The 27,521-nt window shown below is 39.2% G+C and overlaps 1 protein-coding gene across 4 annotated transcripts in view; it reads left to right on the top strand.

Moving 5' to 3' along the window:
• The window catches only part of PARD3B (par-3 family cell polarity regulator beta), a gene marked incomplete at its 3' end in the record, with an annotated part of 1,052,967 nt that overhangs the window by 847,589 nt on the left and 177,857 nt on the right, over window positions 1–27,521 (top strand). For 3 of the 4 annotated variants that reach the window (XM_079710158.1, XM_079710159.1, XM_079710157.1), the window contains one exon: window positions 16,688–16,990. The exons of the other annotated variant lie outside the window; for it this stretch is intronic. In XM_079710158.1, the coding sequence (XP_079566284.1) occupies window positions 16,688–16,990 (303 nt within the window). The remainder of the gene's footprint in view (window positions 1–16,687; window positions 16,991–27,521) is intronic. 4 annotated transcript variants of the gene reach the window in all.

Here is a 27,521-nt window from a genome sequence, read left to right as displayed (position 1 = left end):
TTGTAGAGCTCGATTTGTGGTGCTGAATTTTCTTAGCTTTTGCTTGTCTGTAAAGCTTTTGATTTCTCCATCGAATGTGAATGAGGTCCTTGCTGGGTAGAGTAATCTTGGTTGTAGGTTCTTCCTTTTCATCACTTTAAGTACATCATGCCACTCCCTTCTGGCGTGTAGAGTTTCTGCTGAGAAATCAGCTGTTAACCTTATGGGAGTTCCCTTGTATGTTATTTGTCATTTTTCCCTTGCTGCTTTCAATAATTTTTCTTTGTCTTTAATTTTTGCCAATTTGATTACTATGTGTCTCGGCGTGTTTCTCCATGAGTTTATCCTATATGGGACTCTCTGCACTTCCTGGACTTGGGTGGCTATTTCCTTTCCCATGTTAGGGAAGTTTTTGACTATAATCTCTTCAAATATTTTCTTGGGTCCTTTCTTTCTCTCTTCTCCTTCTGGGACCCCTATAATGCAAATGTTGTTGCGTTTATTGTTGTTCCAGAGGTCTCTTAGGCTGTCTTCATTTCTTTTCATTCTTTTTTCTTTATTCTGTTCCACAGTAGTGAATTCCACCATTCTGTCTTCCAGGTCACTTATCCGTTCTTCTGCCTCAGTTAATCTGCTATTGATTCCTTCTAGTGTAGTTTTCATTTCAGTTATCGTATTGTTCATCTCTGTATGTTTGTTCTTTAATTCTTCTAGGTCTTTGTTAAACATTTCTTGCATCTTCTCGATCTTTGCCTCCACTCTTTTTTCCGAGTTCCTGGATCATCTTCACTATCATTATTCTGAATTCTTTTTCTGGAATGTTGCCTATCTCCACTTCATTTAGTTGTTTTTCTGGGGTTTTATCTTGTTCCTTTGTCTGGTATATAGCCCTCTGCCTTTTCGTCTTGTCTATCTTTCTATGAATGTGTTTTTTGTTCCACAGGCTGCAGGATTGAGTGCTTCTTGCTTCTGCTGTCTGCCCTCTGGTGAATGAGGCTATCTAAGAGGCTTGATGCGAGGACTGGTAGTGGGTAGAGCTGACTGTTGCTCTGGTGGGCAGAGCTCAGTAAATCTTTAATTCCCTCCCTGTTGGTTGTTTGGCCTGAGGCAACCCAACACTGGAGCCTACCTGGGCTCTTTGGTGGCACTAACGACAGACTCTTGGAGGGCTCACGCCAAGGAGTACTTCCCAGAACTTCTGCTGCCAGTGTCCTTGTCCCCACAGTGAAACAGAGCCACCCCCCACCTCTGCAGGAGACCCTCCAACACTAGTAGGTAGGTCTGCTTCAGTCTACCCTGCTTCTTCCCCTGGGTCCCAGTGCACATGCTACTTTGTGTTTGCCCTCCAAGAATGGAGTCTCTGTTTCCCCCAGTCCTGTCTAAATCCTGTAATTAATTCCCACTAGGCTTCAAAGTCTGATTCTCTAGGAATTCCTCCTCCCGTTGCCAGACCCGGATTTGATTTTACTGTGATTGCACCCCTCCTACCATTTCTTTGTGGCTTCTCCTTTTTCTTTGGATGTGGGGTATATTTTTTGGTGAGTTCCAGTGTCTTCCTGTCGATGATTGTCCAGCAGCTAGTTGTGATTCTGGTGTTCTCACAAGAGGGAGTGAGAGCATGTCCTTCTACTCCGCCATCTTGGTTCCTGGTCATCATAGGATTTTTTTGCCTGGTCTAGCATTTCTTATAATTGGAATCATATAGTAAGTTCTTCCTTTGTGTCCGGTTTCTTTCACTAAGCATGATAATTTTGAGATTCACCCCTGTTCTTGAGTATTTCACTACCTAGTTTATTTTTTGTTATTGCTGATTTATATTCTGTTATATGAATATACCATTGTTTGGTTATACATTCTCCTACTGATGAATATCTGAGTTATTTCCATTTTTTGCTTTGATGAATAAAGCTACTACTGGGCATTCTTCAAGGATTTTTGTGGAAATATGTTGTCATTTCTCTTGTATTAGTAACTGAGAGGTAAATTATTGGGTCATAGCTCAGTGTATGTCTAGTTTTATGACAAAATCCCACATCTTTTCCCAAAGGGATTATATTGTGTTATACATCCACCAGCTTTTTATGAAAGTTCTAGATTCTCCACATCCTTCCCAACATTTGATGCTGTCATTCTTTTTCATTTTAGTAGGGGTGTCTCTTTGTGTTGTTTTTTTCTTCTTGGGTTCGCGGACCTCTCAGTGTTGTGGCCTCTCCCATTGCAGAGCACATGCTCCGGCCGCGCAGGCTCAGCAGCCATGGCTCACGGGCGTAGCCGCTCCGCAGCATTTGGGATATTCCTGGACCGGGGCACGAACCCATGTCTCCTGCATCGGCAGGCGGACTCTCAACCATTGTGCCACCAGGGAAGCCCTCTTTGTGGTTTTAATTTGCATTTCTCAGATGACTTATAATGCTGAGCACTTTTTCATTTGCTTATTGAGCATTTCTAGATCGTATTTTGTAATATATCTGTAGAAGCCTTTTGCCCAGTTCTAGTTGGGTCATTTTTCTTTTTATTATTGAGTTGCAATTATTTTTTTCAATATACTTGATACAAATCCTTTGTTAGATATGTGTGCTGCAAATATTTTCTCTCATTTGCCTGTCATTTTCTTGATTTGTTTTAATGAGATGGTTTTGATTTTAATGAAGTCGAATTTACCAGTTTTTTCTTTTATGGCTCATACTTTCTGTGTACTCTCTTGGCCTTCCCCAAGGCTGAGAAGATATTCTCTTTTATTTTATTCTAATAGTTTTATTGTGATAGCCTTCATGTTCAGGCCTATCTTGCATCTTGAATTGATTTTTGTTATGGTATAATGTAAGGCACAAGATTCTTATTTCCCTTATGGATATCTAGTTTTTTCAGTAACACTTGTCGAAGAAATTGTCCTTTCTTAATAGAATTTTTTGGCACCTTTGTTGTAAATCACTTCACTGAATACATATGAGTCTGTTACTGGACTCTGTTTTCTGTTCCATTCATTTATATGTCTAACCTTTGGCTTAATTACAGAAGCTTTATAGTAAGTCTTGAAGTTAATAGTATAAGTCTTCCAACTTTATTCTTATTTTGCTAAGTGCTTTGGTTATTCTTGGCCCTTTAACTTTCCAAATAAATTTTAAAATCACATAACTATGGAAAATAAAGCTGCTAGGAGTTTGGTTGGGATGACATTCAGCCTGTAGAGCAATTTGGATGAGTTGTCGTTTAATAATTGAGTTTTCTGATTCACAAACAAGATATAACTCTCCACTGATTTAGATCCTCTTTAATTTCTCTCATCAGTATTTTATTGTTTTCAGTGTCTTTTCTTAAATTTATCCTTAAGTTTGTAATAGTCTTTAATCCTATTTTAAATGGTATTGTTTTCTTGTCTGATTGCTCACTATTAGTATATAAAAACACAATTGATTTTTTATATCCAACTTGTATCACACAACATTAATAATAAAAGCTATAATTCAAGAAACTTCCCTGATATAAAGTTTAAAAGTATTTGTAAAAGTACATACTGAAAGAGTTATCAAACCAAAATGACTTTTCTAGTAATATTATTAGACTTTAAAGAAAAGCAAATAAAATAATTTGACCAGATAAGCAAAAAGAACAAGTTACTTATAAGTAATTTATGACAAATAAAATTAGACGGTCATCCAACTTTTCATCAGCAACACTATGTCATAGAAAATAGAGGAGGATGGAGTCACACGTTTTAAATAGTTAAGGGAAAAAGGTGAGCCAATAATTTTATATCCAGGAAAACTGGCTTTCAAATATAAAGGGTATACTGTTGTCAACTTAAGCAACACTATCCCATAAGTTCTTCCTGAGGAGTCTAGAAATGACTCAATGTTCATTGACATTAGGATTGTAGTCCTTATGAGTTACTTATAGAACCAAGATTCAATGAGAGTTGAGTAGAAGTATAGTATGTAGCAGCTATATGCTTCAACAATGTAAATATAGTACAACTACATAAATGGAGGAGGGGAAGAGCTTATAAAAAGAGAAGTTTAACTCTTTTTAATAATCATACCAGTGGTGCTATTGGTATTATTATTTTGAAACTATTATATGTGTAATATAAAGCATGTTGTAACCATGTGATATGTACTTCCAGCATTTTCTGTGTCTTGAGAAACAGGATTCTTAATGTGGAGGAAAGGAGATACGTATATAATATAGATGCGCTTGTGATGAAGAGGGAACACATGGAGACCTTCTGGGGTATCCCACAAAAGTCAAGCTCTTGACCTCACTAATAGTTACAAATATGTTTGCTTTATACCAGTTCTTTAATCCATAGATTTGTTTTGTATGAATTTCTGTATCTTTCTTTCATTTTATAATAAATGGTTAAACAAACAAAAAAGTTGTTATAGGATTTTCCTCACCAAAAATTTTAATATTAGGCAAACTTACATAAACCTAATAGAAGTTTGCCAATAACTTTTACTAAATGTGTTACTTTGGTGGTGGAGCTATAGGTGGATAACTCAAACCAGGGTGTCCCACCACATCAGACTTACACCCTAGCATTAAATAAATCATTCGTATCTGTGCCCATTTGCGTGTGTCCCTCTCTCTGACTGAGTGCCTCACACCACTTCCATATCTCTTCCCTGCTCCTGGAATAAGTTCCTTCAAAGCCCAGTTCATGTGGCACTGCCTTCATGATTCTTCCTCAAAACGCTTAAGCTGGCTTGACTCTTACCCTTTGTACATGCAGTATCTTTGTTTTCCCAGTGAATTGTTATTACTTGTTTATATCTCCTTGATAATGAGCCAGGGACTGATAATTGTTCCTTTTTTCTTTCTGGTATACAGTACAATATCAGTAACTATGAGTGAATAAATCAATCAGCCAAAATTAGCAGAAAGAAAAACATGACACTCAAGGAGCTTGTAGGCTAGTTATAGAAGCAGAATATCCAGAAATGCATCAATAAAAGATTTTTATTTTGTTTTGTTTATTTATAAAGTAGCATATAACAATTGCAGATTAATAGAGAATTTACTGGATACATAAGTAGGAGAGGAGGAGGAGAATTATTGAGGTCTATGAGGAGCTGTAAATGAATGAGTTTAGACTCATCTCCATAGTTGATTGGTGGAGAATGGGTACTCTAGGCCAAAGCAGTTGATTTGGAAGGGACCAAATAAATATTTAATGAATAGTAATTTGAAGAAAATTGTATCATAACTGAATTGATAATGGAGTCATAAGAAATCAGGTTTGGAAGACAAAGGATGCCCGCTGGTACCTGTTTAGTGTTTTGTTTTGTTTTGTTTTCTTCTGTTTCAATTTTGAATCACTACAACAGTTAGTAAGTAGTTGTAAGGGACTTTTTATATTTAAAATTTTTTTTAAGTATCCTAAATATATATGATATAAAAATGCAAACAGTGTACCTTCAATTCCACTCTCTAGAGGCAACCATTTTTATGAATTTTTTGTGTATCCTTTCAGACATTTCCTATGCATATACAAAGATATGTACATATACATACAAATATTCACTAATATCTAGACCCATATGTATATCTTATTTCTTTTTAATATAGGAATAGCATGACCCTATTTTTTTTTTTTTTTTTTTTTTTTTTTTGCGGTACGCGGGCCTCTCACTGTTGTGGCCTCTCCCGTTGCGGAGCACAGGCTCCGGATGCGCAGGCTCAGCGGCCATGGCTCACGGGCCCAGCCGCTCCGCGGCATATGGGATCCTCCCGGACCGGGGCACGAACCCGTATCCCCTGCATCGGCAGGCGGACTCTCAACCACTGCGCCACCAGGGAGGCCCGCATGACCCTATTTTTAAATTGCACAATATTTAATTTCCCCTATAATGCACATATAGGCTGTATCTTATTTGATAACATTATGATAACATGTAGTATGTTTTTCTTTTTGATCATATCTAGGATCATTTAGTTATAATAAAGAAATTTATTCCATTTTCATTTATTGTCATAATAGATAAATCTTATCATATTTTGTTACTCTCTTATTTACTGCTTCCTCTGTTTTATGTTTTTTACTCTCTGGTTGCACTTTTGTTTTGTGTATTTCTCTTCTGCTGATAATTTGTTGTTTTACTGGGTTTTTTGTAATTGTATTTCATATACTATGAACCGTTTCCTGATTTATCAACTTTAAGCAGTAACTACGGATGCCTGCTTTAAAAGGTGAGGAATGCTTTCTCCTAAATCACCTTCTTGTTAGCTTCCTTTTTTTTAATTTTTATTTTTTTTATTAGTTTCTGCTTTATAACAAAGTGAATCAGTCATACATATACATCTGTTCCCACATCCCTTCCCTCATGCATCTCCCTCCCTCCCACCCTCCCCATCCCACCCCTCCAGGCGGTCACAAAGCACCGAGCTGATCTCCCTGTGCTCTGCGGCTGCTTCCCACTATCTATCTACCTTACGTTTGGTAGTGTATATATGTCCATGCCTCTCTTTCGCTTTGTCACAGCTTACCCTTCCCCCTCCCCATATCCTCAAGTCCATTCTCAAGTAGGTCTGTGTCTTTATTCCCGTTTTACCCCTAGGTTCTTCATGACTTTTTTTTTTAATTCCATATATATGTGTCAGCATACAGTATTTGTCTTTCTCTTTCTGACTTACTTCACTCTGTATGACAGACTCTAGGTCTATCCACCTCATTACAAATAGCTCAGTTTCGTTTCTTTTTATGGCTGAGTAATATTCCATTGTATATATGTGCCACATCTTCTTTACCCATTCATCCGATGATGGACACTTAGGTTGTTTCCAGCTCCGGGCTATTGTGAATAGAGCTGCAATGAACATTTTGGTACATGTCTCTTTTTGAATTATGGTTTTCTCAGGGTATATGCCTAATAGTGGGATTGCTGGGTCATATGGCAGTTCTATTTTTAGTTTTTTAAGGAACCTCCATACCGTTCTCCATAGTAGCTGTACCAATTCACATTCCCACCAGCAGTGCAAGAGTGTTCCCTTTTTTCCACACCCTCTCCAGCATTTATTGTTTCTAGATTTTTTGATGATGGCCATTCTGACTGGTGTGAGATGATATCTCATTGTAGTTTTGATTTACATTTCTCTAATGAGTAAAGATGTTGAGCATCCTTTCATGTGTTTATTGGCAATCTGTATATCTTCTGTGGAGAAATGTCTATTTAGGTCTTCTGCCCATTTTTGGATTGGGTTGTTTGTTTTTTTGTTATTGAGCTGCATGAGCTGCTTATAAATTTTGGAGATTAATCCTTTGTCAGTTGCTTCATTTGCAAATATTTTCTCCCATTGGGAGGGTTGCCTTTTGGTCTTGTTTATGGTTTCCTTTGCTGTGCAAAAGCTTTTAAGTTTCATTAGGTCCCATGTGTTTATTTTTGTCTTTATTTCCATTTCTCTAGGAGGTGGGTCAAAAAGGATCTTGCTGTGATTTATGTCATAGAGTGTTCTGCCTATGTTTTCCTCTAAGAGTTTGATAGTGTCTGGCCTTACATTTAGGTCTTTAATCCATTTTGAGCTTATTTTTGTGTATGGTGTTAGGGAGTGATCTAATCTCATACTTTTACATGTCCCTGTCCAGTTTTCCCAGCACCACTTATTGAAGAGACTGTCCTTTCTCCACTGTACATTCCTGCCTCCTTTATCAAAGATAAGGTGACCATATGTGCGTGGGTTTATCTCGGGGCTTTCTATCCTGTTCCATTGATCTATCTTTCTGTTTTTGTGCCAGTACCATACTGTTTTGATTACTGTAGCTTTGTAGTATAGTGTGAAGTCAGGGAGCCTGATTCCTCCAGCTCCATTTTTCGTTCTCAAGATTGCTTTGGCTATTCGGGGTCTTTTGTGTTTCCATACAAATTGTGAAATTTTTTGTTCTAGTTCTGTGAAAAATGCCAGTGGTAGTTTGATAGGGATTGCATTGAATCTGTAGATTGCTTTGGGTAGTAGAGTCATTTTCACAATGTTGATTCTTCCAATCCAAGAACATAGTACATCTCTCCATCTATTTGTATCCTCTTTAATTTCTTTCATCAGTGTCTTATAATTTTCTGCATACAGGTCTTTTGTCTCCTTAGGTAGGTTTATTCCTAGATATTTTATTCTTTTTGTTGCAATGGTAAATGGGAGTGTTTCCTAGATTTCACTTTCAGATTTTTCATCATTAGTATATAGGAATGCCAGAGATTTCTGTGCATTAATTTTGTATCCTGCAACGTTACCAAATTCATTGATTAGCTCTAGTAGTTTTCTGGTAGCATCTTTAGGATTCTCTATGTATAGTATCATGTCATCTGCAAACAGTGACAGCTTTACTTCTTCTTTTCCAATTTGGATTCCTTTTATTTCCTTTTCTTCTCTGATTGCTGTGGCTAAAACTTCCAAAACTCTGTTGAATAAGAGTGGTGAGAGTGGGCAACCTTGTCTTGTTCCTGATCTTAGTGGAAATGGTTTCAGTTTTTCACCATTGAGGACGATGCTGGCTGTGGGTTTGTCATATATGGCCTTTATTATGTTGAAGAAAGTTCCCTCTATGCCTACTTTCTGCAGGGTTTTTATCATAAATGGGTGTTGAATTTTGTCGAAAGCTTTCTCTGCATCTATTGAGATGATCATATGGTTTTTGTCCTGCAATTTCTTAATATGGTGTATCATGTTGATTGATTTGCGTATATTGAAGAATCCTTGCATTCCTGGAATAAACCCCACTTGATCATGGTGTATGATCCTTTTAATGTGATGTTGGATTCTGTTTGCTAGTATTTTGTTGAGGATTTTTGCATCTGTGTTCATCAGTGATATTGGCCTGTAGTTTTCTTTCTTTGTGACATCCTTGCCTGGTTTTGGTATCAAGGTGATGGTGGCCTTTTAGAATGAGTTTGGGAGTGTTCCTTCCTCTGAAATTGTTTGGAAGAGTTTGAGAAGGATGGGTGTTAGCTCTTCTCTAAATGTTTGATAGAATTTGCCTGTGAAGCCATCTGGTCCTGGGCTTTTGTTTGTTGGAAGATTTTTTATCACAGTTTCAATTTCAGTGCTTGTGATTGGTCTGTTCATATTTTCTATTTCTTCCTGATTCAGTCTTGGCAGGTTGTGCATTTCTAAGAATTTGTCCATTTCTTCCAGGTTGTCCATTTTATTGGCATAGAGTTGCTTGTAGTAATCTCTCATGATCTTTTGTATTTCTGCAGTGTCAGTTGTTACTTCTCCTTTTTCATTTCTAATTCTATTGATTTGAGTCTTCTCCCTTTTTTTCTTGATGAGTCTGGCTAATGGTTTGTCAATTTTGTTTATCTTCTCAAAGAACCAGCTTTTAGTTCGGTTGATCTTTGCTATCGTTTCCTTCATTTCTTTTTCATTTATTTCTGATCTGATTTTTATGATTTCTTTCCTTCTGCTAACTTGGGGATGTTTTTGTTCTTCTTTCTCTAATTGCTTTAGGTGAAGGTTAAGTTGTTTATTCGAGATGTTTCCTGTTTCTTAAGGTGGGATTGTATTGCTATAAACTTCCCCCTTAGAACTGCTTTTGCTGCATCCCATAGGTTTTGGGTCGTCGTGTCTCCATTGTCGTTTGTTTCTAGGTATTTTTTAATTTCCTCTTTGATTTCTTCAGTGATCACTTCGTTATTAAGTAATGTATTGTTTAGCCTCCATGTGTTTGTATTTTTTAAAGCTCTTTTCCTGTAATTGATATCTAGTCTCATAGCATTGTGGTCAGAAAAGATACTTGATACAATTTCAATTTTCTTAAATTTACCAAGGCTTGATTTGTGACCCAAGATATGATCTATCCTGGAGAATGTTCCATGAGCACTTGAGAAAAATGTGTATTCTGTTGTTTTTGGATGGAATGTCTTATAAATATCAATTAAGTCCATCTTGTTTAATGTATCATTTAAAGCTTGTGTTTCCTTATTTATTTTCATTTTGGATGATCTGTCCATTGGTGAAAGTGGGGTATTAAAGTCCCCTACTATGATTGTGTTACTGTCGATTTCTCCTTTTATGGCTGTTAGTATTTGCCTTATGTATTGAGGTGCTCCTATGTTTGGTGCATAAATATTTACAATTGTTATATCTTCTTCTTGGATCGACCCCTTGATCATTATGTAGTGTCCTTCTTTGTCTCTTCTAGTAGTCTTTATTTTAAAGTCTATTTTGTCTGATATGAGAATTGCTACTCCAGCTTTCTTTTGGTTTCCATTTGCATGGAATATCTTTTTCCATCCCCTTACTTTCAGTCTGTATGTGTCTCTAGGTCTGAAGTGGGTCTCTTGTAGACAGCATATATATGGGTCTTGTTTTTGTATCCATTCAGCCACTCTGTGTCTTTTGGTGGGAGCATTTAGTCCATTTACATTTAAGGTAATTATCGATATGTATGTTCCTATTCCCATTTTCTTAATTGTTTTGGGTTCGTTATTGTAGGTCTTTTCCTTCTGTTGTGTTTCTTGCCTAGAGAAGTTCCTTTAGCATTTGTTGTAAAGCTGGTTTGCTGGTGCTGAACTCTCTCAGCTTTTGCTTGTCTGTAAACATTTTAATTTCTCCATCAAATCTGAATGAGATCCTTGCTGGGTAGAGTAGTCTTGGTTGCAGGTTTTTCTCCTTCATCACTTTAATTATGTCCTGCCACTCCCTTCTGGCTTGTAGAGTTTCTGCTGAGAGATCAGCTGTTATCCTGATGGGGATTCCCTTGTGTGTTATTTGTTGTTTTTGCCTTGCTGCTTTTAATATGATTTCTTTGTGTTTAATTTTTGACAGTTTGATTAATATGTGTCTTGGCGTATTTCTCCTTGGATTTATTCTGTATGGGACTCTCTGTGCCTCCTGGACTTGATTAACTATTTCCTTTCCCATATTAGGGACGTTTTCAACTATAATCTCTTCCAATATTTTCTCAGTCCCTTTCTTTTTCTCTTCTTCTTCTGGAACCCCTATAATTCGAATGTTGGTGCATTTAATGTTGTCCCAGAGGTCTCTGAGACTGTCCTCTGTTCTTTTCATTCTTTTTTCTTTATTTTGCTCTGCAGCAGTTATTTCCACTATTTTATCTTCCACCTCACTTATCCGTTCTTCTGCCTCAGTTATTCTGCTATTGATCCCATCTAGAGTATTTTTTATTTCATTTATTGTGTTTTTAATCAATGCTTGATTCATCTTTAGTTCTTCTAGGTCCTTGTTAACTGTTTCTTGCATTTTGTCTATTCTATTTCCAAGATTTTGGATCTTGGAAATAGAATCTTGGATCATCTTTACCATCATTATTCTGAATTCTTTTTCAGGTAGACTGCCTATTACCTCTTCATTTGTTAGGTCTGGTGGGTTTTTATCTTGCTCCTTCTCCTGCTGTGTGTTTTTCTGTCTTCTCATTTTGCTTATGTTACTGTGTTTGGGGTCTCCTTTTTGCAGGCTGCAGGTTTGTAGTTCCCATTGTTTTTGGTGTCTGTCCCCAGTGGCTAAGGTTGGTTTAGTGGGTTGTGTAGGCTTCCTGGTGGAGGGGACTAGTGCCTGTGTTCTGGTGGATGAGGCTGGATCTTGTCTTTCTGGTGGGCAGGTCCACGTCTGGTGGTGTGTTTTGGGGTGTCTGCGGACTTTTTATGATTTTAGGCCACCTCTCTGCTAATGGGTGGCGTTGTGTTCCTGTCTTGCTAGTTGTTTGGCATAGGGTGTCCAGCACTGTAGCTTGCTGGTCGTTGAGTGAAGCTGAGTGCTGGTGTTGAGATGGAGATCTCTGGAAGATTTTCGCCGTTTGATATTATGTGGAGCTGGGAGGTCTCTTGTGGACCAGTGTCCTGAAGTTGGCTCTCCCACCTCAGAGGCACAGCACTGACTCCTGGCTCCTCAATTTGGGATGATTTGTTGTCTATTCATGTATTCCACAGATGCAGGGTACATCAAGTTGATTGTGGAACTTTAATCCGCTGCTTCTGAGGCTGCTGGGAGAGGTTTCCCTTTCTCTTCTTTGTTCTCACAGCTCCTGGGTCTCAGCTTTGGATTTGGCCCCGCCTCTGCGTGTAGGTCGCCAGAGGGCGTCTGTTCTTCGCTCAGACAGGACAGGGTTAAAGGAGCAGCCTCTTCGGGGACTCTGGCTCACTGAGGCCGGGCGGGAGGGAGGGGCACGGAGTGCGGGGTGAGCCTTTTGGGAGGTCTGGGGTCTTCTGCCAGCGTTCAGTAGGTGTTCTGTAAGAGTTGTTCCACGTGTAGCTGTATTTCGCTCCTTGTTAGCTTCTGATTTTCATAGTGATATTTTTATATTGTCAGAGTTTATAATATTTACATTTTTCTGTAATTATTCTTCCTACCAATGTTTAACCGTCATTTTATATTTTAATGAATGTTTTGCTCACCTCCACACCTGTCATTCCCCAGCTTTGCTGGGCTGAATTCTTCATTTGGATTCAATTCTTGGTTGGCTGCTATTCATTATTAAGTAGTTTTGCAAGATGGGTCAACAAGCGTTTTATTCTCTTGAGTTTGTAAATGTTTGAAAACGTTTTTCTTTTGTCTTTATTTATGTTTGAGGCCAGGCTGAATTTGCCTGGATTTTTAGATAACTTGATTTTTCTCTTGACACAATACTTAATGCTTACTACATGCAATAACCCCTAATATTTTCTCTTTTATTATATTTAATTTTCTTTTTTTTTTTTTTTTTTTTTTTGCGTTATGCGGGCATCCCACTGTTGTGGCCTCTCCTGTTGCGGAGCACAGGCTCCGGATGTGCAGGCTCAGCAGCCATGGCTCACGGGCCCAGCCGCTCCGCGGCACGTGGGATCTTCCCGGACCAGGGCACGAACCGGCATCCCCTGCATCGGTAGGTGGCCTCTCAACCACTGCACCACCAGGGAAGCCCTATATTTAATTTTCTTAACGCTTGTTACCACCCATTAAGTTAATTCCATGTTCTATGGTGTTTAATTTTTTTTTTTTTTTTTTAGAAATCTGTACTAAAATATAGTGTTAGATGACAGGGCATAGTGATCTAAGGTCACCAACCACTTGAATTCCATGTGTTCTCTCAATATATCTTCTTGCCTGGTCTGCTGGGTGCACTGCCCTAAGGGCTTGTTTTCTATGGCCTTCCATTTTGGGAGAGCACATCACCCTAGCAAGAGATCAGCCTGCTTAGTGAAGCCTCTTAAATGACTTAAGGTTTTATTTTGCTGGGTTCATGTTTATCTCTGCTCTGCTCATCCTGCCCTATCAGCTACAAAGCAGGTTCATGCTTCTTTTCTCTTCTCCCCATTTACCTCCATGAAGTTTCTTCAGGGTAGAAGGAAATTTCTTTCTCAGTGGAAATCTGTCTCTTCTAGCCCTGCCTCTCCTCCCTTCTGAGGTTGGAACCTCACAAAGATTCACCCTACAATCCCAATGTCCTACCCTGTCTTCAAACTCTCTTTTTCTAAGTAAAAGTTTGTTGTCTATAGTCCTCTGAACTCTTTCTCTTACTTTCAGTAAAATGCCTACCCTGCTAGAGACAAAGGTGTATATCAACTCTTGATATACTATCCCTTTTGGATTGAGTTTGAATTTCATTGCATGTTTTAAGATTATGGCTGTATTCTAATTATATTGTAGATGGAATTTTCTTCCCAATTTCTCCATTGTTCATTCATTTAGAGTTCAGGGAACAAAGTAGAATAACCATACTGTTACTCTATCATTTATCACAATCTTCTGTTAGAGATCCTTGATCTGACAGAGATATGTTATAAATGCTCTTTTGAGGAAGATTATTCTAATCACCTTTTAAGGTATAGATTAAAGTGGGATATGGTGACATGTACAAAAAATCTTAGAATAATCTAGCCAGCACAGTCTAATAGAACCTGCTACAGTGACGGAATTAGTCTATATTTGCACTGTCCAATTTAGTAGTCCCTAGCTCATGTAGCTGTTGAGTACTTGAAATGTGGTTTGTGAAACTGAGAAACTGAATTTTAAATATTTTTAAATTGTAATTAATTCCAATTTACATTTATATAGCATCATATGGTTAATGGCCACCATACTGGGCAGTGCAGATCTAGGCAATATAAAGCCTGAACACTAAACTGTGGCTAAAGAAATGGAGATAAAAGAGGGTATCCAAGAGGTATAATGGAAAAAAAGAAATAACAGTGTTTTTGTAGGGGAAGAGAGAGGGAGGAGATTTAAACAATTCAAAAGCAAGTGTGCTGGAGAGAATGAGGAAGCTGGTAGTACCATCCAATCAAAAGGGGATATTATCCAGGGCTATTTTGAAAAATAGATATTTTAACAGGTTGAGTTCCCAGTGGTAAGGAGACATCCACCTGGAAATGACTATATAAACAATTAGAATTCTCATACTGAATTGGAACAGAGGGAGGTCAGAACAACCAAAAAAAAATCTATTTCCTTGACATTTCTCTCTTGAGAGAGTCTTCTCTGCTTCCATACACCCCTTTTCAGAGATTGCCTTGTCCTCCCCCACACGGAGAGATCCTGATATATGGCATAATAATGATGGTTCACAGAAATTACTATTTCACCTACTGAGTGATTAATATGAAATTAGTTACTGAAACACTCAGTGGCGCAGAGAGGAGAAATTTGGTTTTGTTTTAGAAAGGAAAAATACAAGGTAAAATATTGCTTTGCATATATGGAGTAACTTTTCATCTGAGAATCTTACATACTCAGCAAGCTTAATTAATGAGAAAACCTCTAAAAAAGAGAAATAATGAAATAAGGGACACAGATCCTAGTGTTCTGTTTCTGTGATTTTTAAAAGTCAAGTTTGGTGTTTTCCTCTTTCATTAATGCACAAGTGTAACCCCGTGTGGCAGCCATGAGATGTTCATCTTTCTGCTGAGTGATTTCTCTAGAAGGCATTCCACTTAGGAGGAGTAGTAACCACACAAAATCCCACCCCCTAACTTTATTGATGTCCTGTGCTCTATTTGCAATGGAAATCCATCCATATCATCACAGTGCAGCAAGCATCCTCCAATAATCCAGTCTGCACTGTCCCTGGAAAGATTGTTTTGTTGCAGAATGGAGCAGGTTATCTTCTTCATCAAAAATTATTCAAAACAAACATCCATGAATCTGGAACTAACATGCATTGAAAGAGGACAGGCAGGGCCTCTTAACGGGTACCCTACTGTGTAATCTTCCTTTCATCTTCATTCAAAATCCCTTGGAGATTCAAGCTCCCCTTTGCACAAAACATAAATTCTTCTCATTACTTATATGTAGGGTACATGATTTGACCTAGTCAAAAGAGATACGCAGTAATGTATCCTGGCATTTATTTTCATCCGTGGTGACTTGAACATACTGTTTTTTTGGTCCTATACCTTCTTCATCATCTTTTTATTTTTCCTTCCTCCTCTCTACTCAAAGGGGGAAAAAAAGCCAAAAGGGAAAAGACCTTGAAAAATCATGGCTTTTAAAGATTTTTACAAAGAGTTTGATGTTCTGTAAAATAAAACTAGCTGCCATGTGCAAAAATAGCTGTTTTTATTGAAGAGGAAAAGATACTGAGAGAATTCAGATTCTGTTTTTTCACTCATCCAGGCCTTCAATATACATTTCCAGGCATATATAGATCTTTCACTTCTAGCCCACAGTCCTCTCATATTCTCTGAGCCTAGTTCTTCAGATTTATCCCCATCCTTTCTTGAGTCTTTCTTTCACCACCTAAACCAGCATCATCTTATTTTTCTCCTCCTGTACACAATGTACCTTGTTTGCCCGGTGATGTGAGGTTACATTCTCTCCTCGTTAGTGGAGAACACCTCCTGACACCATCGAATCACCATCGTCCGATAAGATGCCACAGTGACCTTTCCATTTTAACATGTAACTGGGAATTTAGGAGATCTGGCCTAACACTTTCCAGACTAAATGAAAAATTCTCAAAATTCAGTTGGATTTGGAATCCGCCAAAGTATTTTTTTCTGCTCCCATTCCCAGTCTACACAATAAGTATGCTGATTAGCCGTAGCATTTTGTAATATCACTAAAGGCTTTAGAGCTGTGGAGTTCTGCCAGTAATGGTGTTTAATTCACTTATATGCGCCAATTCGTCTCTGTCAGGAGCCTATTAATTTCTTCACTATTTTACTCTGTCCCTAGCCCCTGTATAATGAAACACAATGATCCCCATTTGTGTAACCAAAAAACATAGAGTCTCTCATAAATTATCTCTGATCCCACTGCTTTTAGTGACCAGAAAGCCTCTGTATTTCTTTTTCATATTTAAATCAATTTTTGCAAGCTCTTTTCTTTAGAAGAATACACTAGAACTCAAAGTCACCAAATGATAAAATCACAGACAAAGTATAAGATTCTGATGGGCTCTTTAACATGCATCCCTGTCCCAAGTCAGACTTCTTTAATATTACACCAAAGATGGCCTGTTCCCATGAGCACAGCCCATTTATAGAGAAGAAATGTTACTGAAGATCAGCCTCTGACTCTGCAATCAGCCCAGTCGTCAGTGGGCAGGATATTAAAATACCTATAGCACTGCTATAAAAGTAAAGACCCTGTAACAAATAAAGGTCAGAGATATAAAATTAATCCTGTGGAATCTGCTATTGGCATTTCTGCGTGGTGTGATCTTGAGTATCCAGGAAAGTGACAGTTAAGTGACTGACTAGGAGGAATTAACATAGATTCAGGAGAGTCTCTCATTGTGTCAGCATATAAACTCACATACATCTTGTTCTGCATTTTTCAGGATTGGGGCAAAACATCAGGAGCTAAGGGAAAAGCAAGCAAGAGGTCTTATTGATTATGCTGCTGGTGCAATTGGATCACTGCATGATATGGACGATGATGAAATGGACCCCAACTATGCCAGAGTAAACCACTTCCGGGAGCCATGTGCATCAGCAAATGTCTATAGGTCTCCATCTCCCCCTCGGGCTGGACCACTGGGGTACCCTCGGGATGGCCGTCCACTGTCTCCAGAGAGAGACCACTTAGAGGGTCTCTATGCCAAGGTCAACAAGCCATACCATCCACCAGTGCCAGTTGACAGGTAATGTAACTTATTGAAAGATGAATGTAGTTTTAATTCAATAAGTTTCAAATCATCTCTACAGCTGAAGCAGATAAAAATATATCCTTCAATCTATTAAAACTGAAATGACATAGTACCCTTGACAAGTGCTATGCTTTGACCTACCCATAAGGTATCAGCCAGCAAAAATAAAACAATTGACAGTTCTAAGGTGGCATGGATGAATAGTAGTAGTTGAGTTCATGAGGCAACAGGGAGCAATTTTTGAAGGAATATTGTAACAGAGAACTAGTGATAAAACTTTGAAGGAATATTGTCCTTTCTCCTAAGAGCCCTAGTAGATAAGACTTATTCAAGAAGATGGCATGACACTTGGAGGTGAAGAGTCAGAGAAGAGAGTGGTGACTTCTAAGTGGGTGTAATTATAGATAGCCTCAGAATTCCAGAAGACTTTGCAAAGGTTGGGATTTTCTACTGGAGGCATATGTGATCCTGCATAGATATTCATGGGTAATCAGAGGTAGAAAGGAGATAATCTTGGCAATAAGAGTTTGATGAAGTAGAGAAAGATAAGAGGTGACAAGGCCAAGGATCTTTAGGTTTCACAGCTGAGGAAAGAGATAATAGGACCATCTGTCAGTGCAATTGAAGTAGGTAGGGAACAAGATGATTCCAACGCCACCTCCTGCCAAAAGCAAAATGCCTTATCCCTTGAAAGGCTGGTATAAGAGACTGTTAGTCAATATATATTGTTAGGTGACCCTTGGAATTACACACAGAAGGAATGAGTTGACTGACCTTGGTTTAATCTGCTGTAACTTGAAGTCTGGAGGGAGGAGGTGAGGGGGGAAGGGTGGCAGGCACAAAGAGCTCTCATTCCAGATGAAAAAAAGACTTGTGTTCCAGATTCCCTTTGGTCCTGACAACCACCCAGTCCCTATTAGTAACCAGCTTTTGTGTGATGGCGTGATATATCGTATATGTTTACCGTTTACATTTCCCCAGCTGGGTGATATTATGCACTTTCAATTAGGTTGGGGAGAGGAAGGAAAATCATGGCGTTTTTATGCAGACTGTGAAGTGCAGCTTCACAAGACTGATTACCTTTCAGAGCCTTTCCAATAACCAAGTGGGAAGGAAGGAGCAATTTTTAATCCTTACTGTCAAGCCTCCAGGTTGATAGTATTAAAGAAAGATGGTCAAGTTTTTCTTTGGGATAAAATGAAAATATAAATTCCTGTGACTTTGTGAGACAGCCATAACAAAACTGTTAATTCAGAGGACTGATTAAAAGCTGGCCTTTTTCTCCCAAGCCTTTATAAAGGGTTGAATTTTTATCACGTAAATAATGATACCAGGCATGAGTCTCTTCTGGCCCAGATGACAGCCAATCTTCCCTTCTCTAAATCAGATAGGTCTTCATAGTAAACCCCTTGGCAAGTGCCCTCTGCTAGAATCCCAGTGCAGAAGTGTCTCTAGGAACCTCCAAAGCCAACATTTCCGATTCTAATTCCATGAAAATAAATAATAAGCATTCTGTTTAAAAATGTCCACTACTCAAATTCATGTGGAGAATTCTGTGTTAAGCCACACTGAACAGGTAGGTTTTCTTACTTCTTTCTTCTTATTCCCAATGGCTAATGTGCATTGAAAGTCTCTAAGTGGAGCGTACAACAGTCAATGCTATCACTCCTCAATTTTCTGTCACCTAAGGCTTTTTTTTTTTTTTTTTTTTTTTTGCCAAACATTATGACTGTTCTTTGGAACACTAGAAGATTCTATCCTGAAGCTAATTTTCACCCACATAGATTTGACCTGGACAGAAATTTCTTAGGATAATTGTAACTGTAGCCACTATAGAATGATATCAGGAAAAAAAATGTTATTTACTGCCCAGCCCAGACATGTATAAGCAATATTCTTTCCTTTGGCTCTGAGCTCTTTGTATTAATAAATGATCTAGGGCTTCCCTGGTGGCACAGTGGTTGAGAGTCCGCCTGCCGATGCAGGGGACACGGGTTCGTGCCCTGGTCCGGGAAGATCCCACGTGCCGCGGAGCAGCTAGGCCCGTGAGCCATGGCCGCTGAGCCTGCACGTCCGGAGCCTGTGCTCTGCAATGGGAGAGGCCACAACATTGAGAGGCCTGCGTACCGCCAAAAAATAAATAAATAAATAAATAAAATAAATAAATGATCTAAAGTTCTTTCAGTGGAGTTTTAGACAGTTGTCATATTTTTGGATAACAGATCAAAGTGTAACTCTTTATATTCAGAATTATCTTTATTCTGCTCTTATCTTTAATCATATTTAAAAATTATTCTGCTCCTTGTTCTTTAAGTCTTAAGCAGTTTTTGTCTTGGCACATAATAAACATTCAATAATGTTAGCTATCATCATCATATCATCATCATTATTATTATTATTACTGTTTTTTATCAGTGAGGTTCTGAACTTTCCAACATGCCTGGGTCCAGGTGAGTCTAAGCGAGTTGCTGTGGCAGCATCCTGAACAGTGCCCATAAGCAGGAGCTCTGAGCTCTAACCCTACCTTATTTACAGTTAGAGGCCTGTCATTCTTTTAGTCATCTGTACAGACTTTCACTCACTCGGTAAGTGTTCATTTGGCACCTACTGTGTTCTAGCTACTGTTGTAAGCTCTAGGGATGATACAAAGATGACTATGATATGGTCCCATTCCAGAGGAAGTCATATTCTAGGGAGGAGGGAATCAATACATGTAAAAATAGATAATTGCAATTTAATGTAAACAGAAGAAAAAGAAGCTTTTCTTTTCTAACTCTGCTGCTCACAAAAGGTCTCCAAAAGGAAATGATATTTGAACTGGCTCTGGAAGGATTCATAAGAACTGACCAGATACAGTAGAAAAATTGTTTTTCTTGCAGACTAATTAGCATGCACAGGGGTGAAGTGGCCGGAAAGAGCATGGCACATTAGGGAAACTCAGAAGCACCCAGAACATGGAGAGTGGATGGGAAGGAAAGTGAGAGGAGGTGAGGCTGGAAAGCAGATTGGAGCCAAACTGTGAATGAATAGGTTCCATCCTGTACTCACACTTATGAATTGGTAGTAGCTGTCTGCAAATCTGTGTTAAGAAGGGTTCTGATCAGGTTCCCAGAGGTTGGGGATGAAGGGAGAGATGAACGGGTGAAATACAAAGAATTCCTAGGGCAGTGAAAATACTCTGTATGATATTATAAAGATGGATACATGTCATTATACATTTGTCTAAACTCATAGAATGTACAACACCAAGAGTGAACGACAATGTAAACTACAGACTTCGGGTAATAATGATGTGTCAGTGCAGGTTCACAGTTTTAACAAATGTACCACCCTGGCAGGGCATGTTATTAAGGAGGGAGGCTATGCATGTGTGGGTGCAGAGGTTATATGAGAAATCTCTGTACCTTCCCCTCAATTCTGCTGTGAACTTAAAACTGCTCTAAAAAAATTAAATCTTAATTAAAACAGAAAGAAAGAAGGGTTCTGAAGTTATGCTTGAATAGTGGTGTCTGCCCTGGGCTCCAGAAGGATGAGCAGTAGTGTGTGTGCAGTGGGTGGTCCTGTGCACAATGGGAGCCACCAAAATGCCATAATTAGGTAATGAGCTGATAGATCTGTATTTGGGGAAAATAGCTCTGCCAGCTTGATGGCAGACAAAAAGGAAGATGGTTAGATGATGAGATAAATTAAGAGATGATTAGAGTAGTGAAGGATGGCAAGGGTCTGGGATAAGAGAGTGGCACTGGAGACAGGAGAAAATAAGAAACAGCCCAAAACCTTAGCTTAAAACTAGGAGAAAGGGCTTCCCTGGTGGCGCAAGTGGTTGAGAGTCCGCCTGCCGATGCAGGGGACACGGGTTCATGCCCCAGTCCGGGAGGATCCCACATGCCGCGGAGCGGCTGCGCCCGTGAGCCATGGCCGCTGAGCCTGCGCGCCCGGAGCCTGTGCTCCGCAAACGGGAGAGGCCACAGCAGTGAGAGGCCCGCATACCACAAAAAAAAAAAAAAAAAAAAAAAAAAAACTAGGAGAAAGGTGTTTAGCAGAGACCACAGAGGTAAGATTTTCAAATGCTTCGGAGAGGTCATTAGAATGAGGACTAAAAAGAGGATTTGGGATATGACCACTAAGAGGTTATTAATTAATTTAGAGAGAACAATGTCAATAGCCAGATAGGAGGAGAGGGAAAATTACAATAAGAGAGTTGATTAGGAAGTGAGAACTGAGCGAGCATGGTGGTAAAGAGGGAGAAGAGTAGTTGTAAGATGGGAAGGCTTGCAACCTTGAAATTCTTTACATGACAGTATTTCAGAGCTACCAAGAGAATTCAGAGACCATCCAGAATAGCCTTCTCTTATTATCATTGCAGAAACTGAGGCCCAGAGAAACTGGGTAACTTGCCCAAAATAGCACAGCATGGAGTCAAGACTTTATTTATTTAGTGTCTACTAAGTGCCAGGACCTGAGTTCAGTACTGGGTCCATCAGGAAACAAGGAGGAAGATGGGGACCTTCTTCTCCATATGGAGCTTACTGTCCACTGGATGCTACAAATGTAAACAGGCAGTGAGAACGCAGTGTGAAAAGTGCTCCTGTAAGGGAAGCATGGGGTGACTGCTGAGTTTGGGGTTGCTGGGTTGGAGGCACAGGGAACAGTGTGGGCGAAAGCCAGGAGGTGAGAGGAAGCACACTGTGTTAGAGGAACTAGAGGAAACGCAATAAAATAGAAAACAGAAACCGGAGTGAGAGGAGTAACGACGAGAGATAAGACACGAGGGTCAGAGAGCTGGGCAAAAGGCAGATGACAAAGCCTGGTGGGCCTCCGTGAGGAGTCTGGACCCCATCCTGAGAGGTAGGGCAGGGCTCACGGAGGGTTGAACTGTGAGACTTAGTCCTGGAGTTAAACCCCGCCTAGGCAGTGGATCCTCACCTCCTCATCTGCAAATGGAAGGTTATATTGACAGCCTCACATGTTGTGATGCTTAAGTACGATTTTACCTTTTGCATTTTGGGGTTATCTATATAAAGTATACCTCTGTTTGTTCATATATCTCTGTGTCCAAGGAACATGTCATATTGTGTGGTTCACAGTGGCTTCTGAATAGGGGCAGCTTCTGCCTCTTACCTCCCTGCTTCTCAAGGGTTGACCCTGAATGCTCAGCCCTTCTGAGAAACACTTGGCTTATAAAGGATTCATCTTTACAAGATGGTGGTTAAAAAAAATCCCTACCACCATGACGGATTCAAAAGACTGCATTTGCCCGGGACTGTTTCTCCCAGGCTTTGAACAGAGCATGGGCTAAGTCCCGTCCCCAAAGCCTGACAACTACCTAGGGTTTACAGTGCATTAGGCTCCCTCCACAATGCCAGCATTTAAAGGCTCCCACAGTATATGACCATTACAGCCTTATGTCTGGGTGAGGATACAGTAGTCCCAAGTAGGGACAATGGAAAGTGTGTGTGGCCCTTGAGGCAGCTGAGGTTCTGCGCTACCCCATGGGGTTACCTGAAATTCTTTACCAGAGTTAGCCAGATGTGTGGAGCCACACACCCCATCAGTAAAAATGCTTTTGGGTGTTAACTCCCCCAAATATGTGTATTTGTTTCTAAGTGATATTCACTTATTTACCTTACTAATATATGCATTGTAGAATACACACCAAATATAGAAATTAATAAAAGAATGAGATTTTGTTTTAAACATAAGTAATAGTTCTAATGTGTTCTTCCTCCTCTCAAACGGGGTGCACACAGCTCATTTTGGAGATGATTGGCCTCAAGTTCAGGCTCCATGGGGATAGGGGCCTTGCCTGCTTTGGTTCACCATTATCTCTACAATTCCCAGAACAGTCTACACTCAATAAATAATTTTTGCTCCAAGTAACATTTACCATAGATCCTGGATCAACCTACCTGGACACAGAATCTAAACCTCATTATTAACCCTTCAGATATTTGAAGTGGCTGCTATGACCACCTTCTTTAACAAACATTTATTGAACTCCAACATGAGGCAGGCTCTGTGCTCAGAGCTGGCTTTACAAGGATGAAGAAAACAAATACATAACCTTGAGAAGTATAATCATTTCTTCAGTATAAACTCCCCTAGCTATCTTAGTCATGTCTTATGTTATAATCCACATCTTTAGCCTTCTTGGTAGCCGTATTCTGAGTACACTCAAGTCTACTGAGTTTATGACTGCCCTCTGTTGAGCGTGCCATGCAGAACTGGATGCTGTGTTTCAGATATGGTCAGAAAAGCACAGAAATCGATGGGACTCTTACATCCTTTGGTCTTAATTCTTTACACTTGTTAATGTGGCCTAATTAACAAGGCAACTAATCAGCTGTCATTATTGGCTCACATTGCACCAAGTTAAATATTTGCTTGTTAGGTTTGGCCAATTGTTATAGCCAATAAAGATATTTTAAAGTATTGATTTTTGTCCTCCAATATATTAGCTATCCTTCCTAGGTTTATACCATCCTCATATTTAATCATTGTGGACTCGTATATGTTATTGATAAGATCACTGGTCAATGTCAAGTACAATCCCTGCAACTCATCACTCGAGACCTCCATCAATCGATACTCCTTCAGATGTTAAGTTAGCTATTAATCCAGTCTACTGTTTATCTAGTGTGCATTTTTGGTTCATCCATGAACATCGTGGAAAGCTGTTTGTTAAAAACCATAACTAATTTGATGTCCCTAAGCTTGTCATCAGAACTAATGTTATCTTCCTACCATGTTACTTGAATGTCCATTTGTTTCAGAATAGGGCTCAACAGTTGTCCACAGAATGGACTAGCCAAATTTCTAGGGGCCTCAGAAGAGCTGTCAATAGCAACAGTGTGTTCAGTCAGACCCTGTTTGGCTGTAAACAATAGAAAACCCAACTGATATACTTGTCTCAACCTTCAAGGAAAGTAGGTGGCCCTGATCCTCTTTTCATTTCTTTTCCTCTACTTTCCCCCCAGCAGCTAGGCCTTTTTCTCATGTTGCCTCATGATTCTCAGATGGCTATTGCAGCTCCAGACATCGTGTCCACTCTCCAAGAAGAAAGTAGGAAAAAAGTGCAAATGGCCAATGAAATGTGCCAGTCAAGTTCACCTCTTTGAAAAGATTTCCCAGGAGACCCCAACAACTTCTCACTGGCAAAACCTATAAGTCTCTTGTAGTTATAAGACAGTACTGAGAAATAGTGTTTCATCTTTCCAGTAGGTAAAGACAAGGGAGAAAAGAGTTCTAATGGCTTTTAGGGAATCACTCCATGGAACCCACCACAGATTACCTCTAAATGATATCTCTTGTTTTTTAATTCCATTTCATAATGCAAAAATTATAGATTGATGCTACAATATATTGATGCTGTTCAATATATTGTTGTGGGAGGCAATTCTTATTATGTAGACCCTCTTTTATAGCTAAGACCCAAATATTTCAGTCTGAATAACTTCTAATATCACTGAAGTAAAGCAAGTAGGGAACATGTATTCTTAGTTTTCTGGAAAACTGCAAACATACTGAAAAAGTATGTTTGGGGAAATTCAAAGATAAGGATGATGAAGGATAGGAAAAGTGTTAACAGGAAAGCTTCATGGCCAGCTGTGAACATCTCTTGTGCTCCTGGGGCAATGCAGGATCATTGATGTCTCTTTCCCAAACAGTTGCTTGATTTCAGAGGTTTCATATTTCAGTGAGTCACAGCTTTGTCATTCACGGTTCATGCCTCTGTTGGTGTTTGTCCCCAGTCTCTTTCTCTAGTGATTTTTCCTGTTAATTTTACTCTCATTTAACAGCTTTTTTGCTCTCACTTCTGATTCACAGCTTTGTGAGGCTGTGTGGAGGGATTTGAACAGTGAATACAGTAGATGACTTGGAGATGTGTTTTTTCGTTTCTACAGACAGAGCCAAAGTACTCTTGGTTCAGTTTGGGAATCCCAGTGATAAATGCCATATCCATAGAGAGTTAAAATTCATCAGTTGAACAAAGCAATCAGATTTTTTTCCTTCGAACATACTACCATCAATTTTTAAGTGACTTTTAAAGAATAATGAGAAATCTCTTAGTGAAAGACTCTCTATGACCAGATAAGTGCTAATAGTGACTGATATACCATTAACTCTACTTTCCTCCATCCCCTCTCTTTAAAACTTGATGTTCTCATTAGGTTTTTTTCCATCTTCTGAGAGCCCTACTCTTGGGACTCTACTAGACTTACGTTTGCCTAAGTTGAGAGCTTCCAGGGGTGACAAATGTAGACAACCTTCTCCTTTATTATGCATGAGCTAGGCAAGGATTTTGGCACTCAGTGACCATCCATTTCCAAGACCTCCACCCCTGCGCCATCCCCAGTCACTGGTAGTAAGTGAGCACATTTGAGGAATGCTTGCCAAAGAGTTACTCTGATTTCTTAAAGCTGTCATCTAAGCATTGACTTGACTGTTTTTCAAACAAATGTCCTGATCCTAAGGATATATTCATCTAACTTATCCTGTTTACTAAGAGAGGTAGGAGGGAATATACAGAATTTTTTAGACATCATAGATAACACAGAACAGAACCAGATACAGAGTCTTCTGCCCTCTAGGGGGATGCAGCTGATATATTGGAATAGTAATGGTGATATGCTATGAGAAGGGTAAGCCAAAGAGGCTATAGGAGCACAAGAGAAGGGCACTGAATGCAGATCTGGGTGGCCAAAGAAGACTCTTTGGAATCTATATTGTGACCTAAAGAACAAGTAGAAATTAATCAGGCAGGCAGAAGAGCATGACAAAGGCCCAAAGAGAAAACATGGTACACTTAGGGAACTGCATATATCAGAAGAGCTAGAGTATGGTATGTAATTTGGGGCCAGCTAGAGGGAAAAGATGAAGGTGAACACAAGCCATATTGTTAAAGGCCATATAATCTGAGATAAAGCATTTAGACTCAAGAGCAACAAGGAACCCTTGACATGGAGGTAACTTGTTCAGATTTATGCTTTGGAAAGGAACAGAAATTCTGTAGAGTAGGTATCTATTTCACAGGTGTGAAAATAGCAGCTCAGAGAAATTAAGAAATTTACCTATAGTAACATAGGTAATACGTTGGCAGAGCCAGGATCCCAGCCCAGGTCTGAGTCCAAAATCCATGTATGAGCTTCCACCTATGCTAGGGATTTTCAAACTGCAGGTTGTAACCTTGAAATCAATTTAGTGGGGTCAACCAACATTTTTTTAAAGAAAATAGGATTGACAAGAATAGAAAAGATCATTGCATAGATTGTAATAAGGGTAAGAATTATTTCATAATTTCTTTAAGTTATATATGTATGTAAAATGTATATACATATATGCATATGTATACAGAGTATACAGGGTATGTGAGTGAATACTGGGATATGATGCAAAATGCATTTATCACTGTAGATTGCAGTTTACAGTGTTGGAATCCACTAAATGTGCAAAGAGCATGCATGTTGCTCCTCACCTGCCAGACACCCTGCCCTCCCTCTCTCCCTCATTCATTCATTCATTCATTCCATTAAAAAATATTAGATGTCTGTTAGGTGCAAAGCATCCTACTCAAAGCTATAGAGGTACAAAGAAGTATCAGAAGCCTTAGGCTTTGACCTACTTCTCTGTAGTGGTGCTAGATTTGTGTTGATCTACCACACTTACTCCAGGCCTCTTGTGACCTGAGGTTTGCATTACTCTATTAGGCGAAGCCACATACCTTTTCATTACACAATCTTTGCTGATGCTAGAGACAGATTCCAAAGTACCCTCTTCATAATTTCTGTATTTAATGCAATGTGTAATCAAGACTAAGCCATTGTTAGGTCAATTGCTTTCCTGTGTTTATCCTTTCAAACAGTAAATAATCAGTGGGATGAGAAAGGGCAGTAAAAGATAGTTTTAATGTCAGTACTCATAAGTGTCCAACATCTTAAAGAGATGTTTTAATATTTATACACTGCAGAATACTCTCCCTCCTGGAGAGCTGACTGGGAATTGATATGAACCCAGACAGAAATAGAGTTCAAGAGCCATTGTTTTGCACAGACTTTCAATCAAGCCTGAGTAGCACTCTGGATTCCCTCAAACTTGGCTATTACTCAGCCTCTGGCTTTCCTCTGAGCACAAGGCTAGGAGGGATATTCACTTCAATGCAGACACAGTGGATTTTCTCTGTCAAGGTCAGTAGGTGGACTGGGCGCAAGCCATGCCCATCCTTAGAGCAAAGCCTGGCTGGATATCCTTATACAACTCCTTCTTATTTTCTTTCTAGCTTAGTATCCTCATCCATAAAATGAGCATAATCGTAGTACCTACCTAAGACTGTTGTTACAAGAATTTAACTGAGTTTATACATGAAAACAAACAAACAAAAAAACCAGCATCCAGCAGTTAATAAGCACCATTAAAGTTTAAGCTAATATTATATATGCTGTTATCTGGGTATTTACACCATTCTGCAATTAAGAGTACTATTAATCTCCTAGGAGTGAATTAAAGTTGGGTGGAGAGTTCCAAAATG

The sequence above is a fragment of the Hyperoodon ampullatus genome, assembly GCF_949752795.1.
Source record: "Hyperoodon ampullatus genome assembly, chromosome: 8".
Classification (NCBI taxonomy): Eukaryota; Metazoa; Chordata; class Mammalia; order Artiodactyla; family Ziphiidae; genus Hyperoodon; species Hyperoodon ampullatus.
The sequence above is the reverse complement of the archived record's forward strand: the minus strand, read 5'-3'. Positions and strand labels throughout refer to the sequence as shown.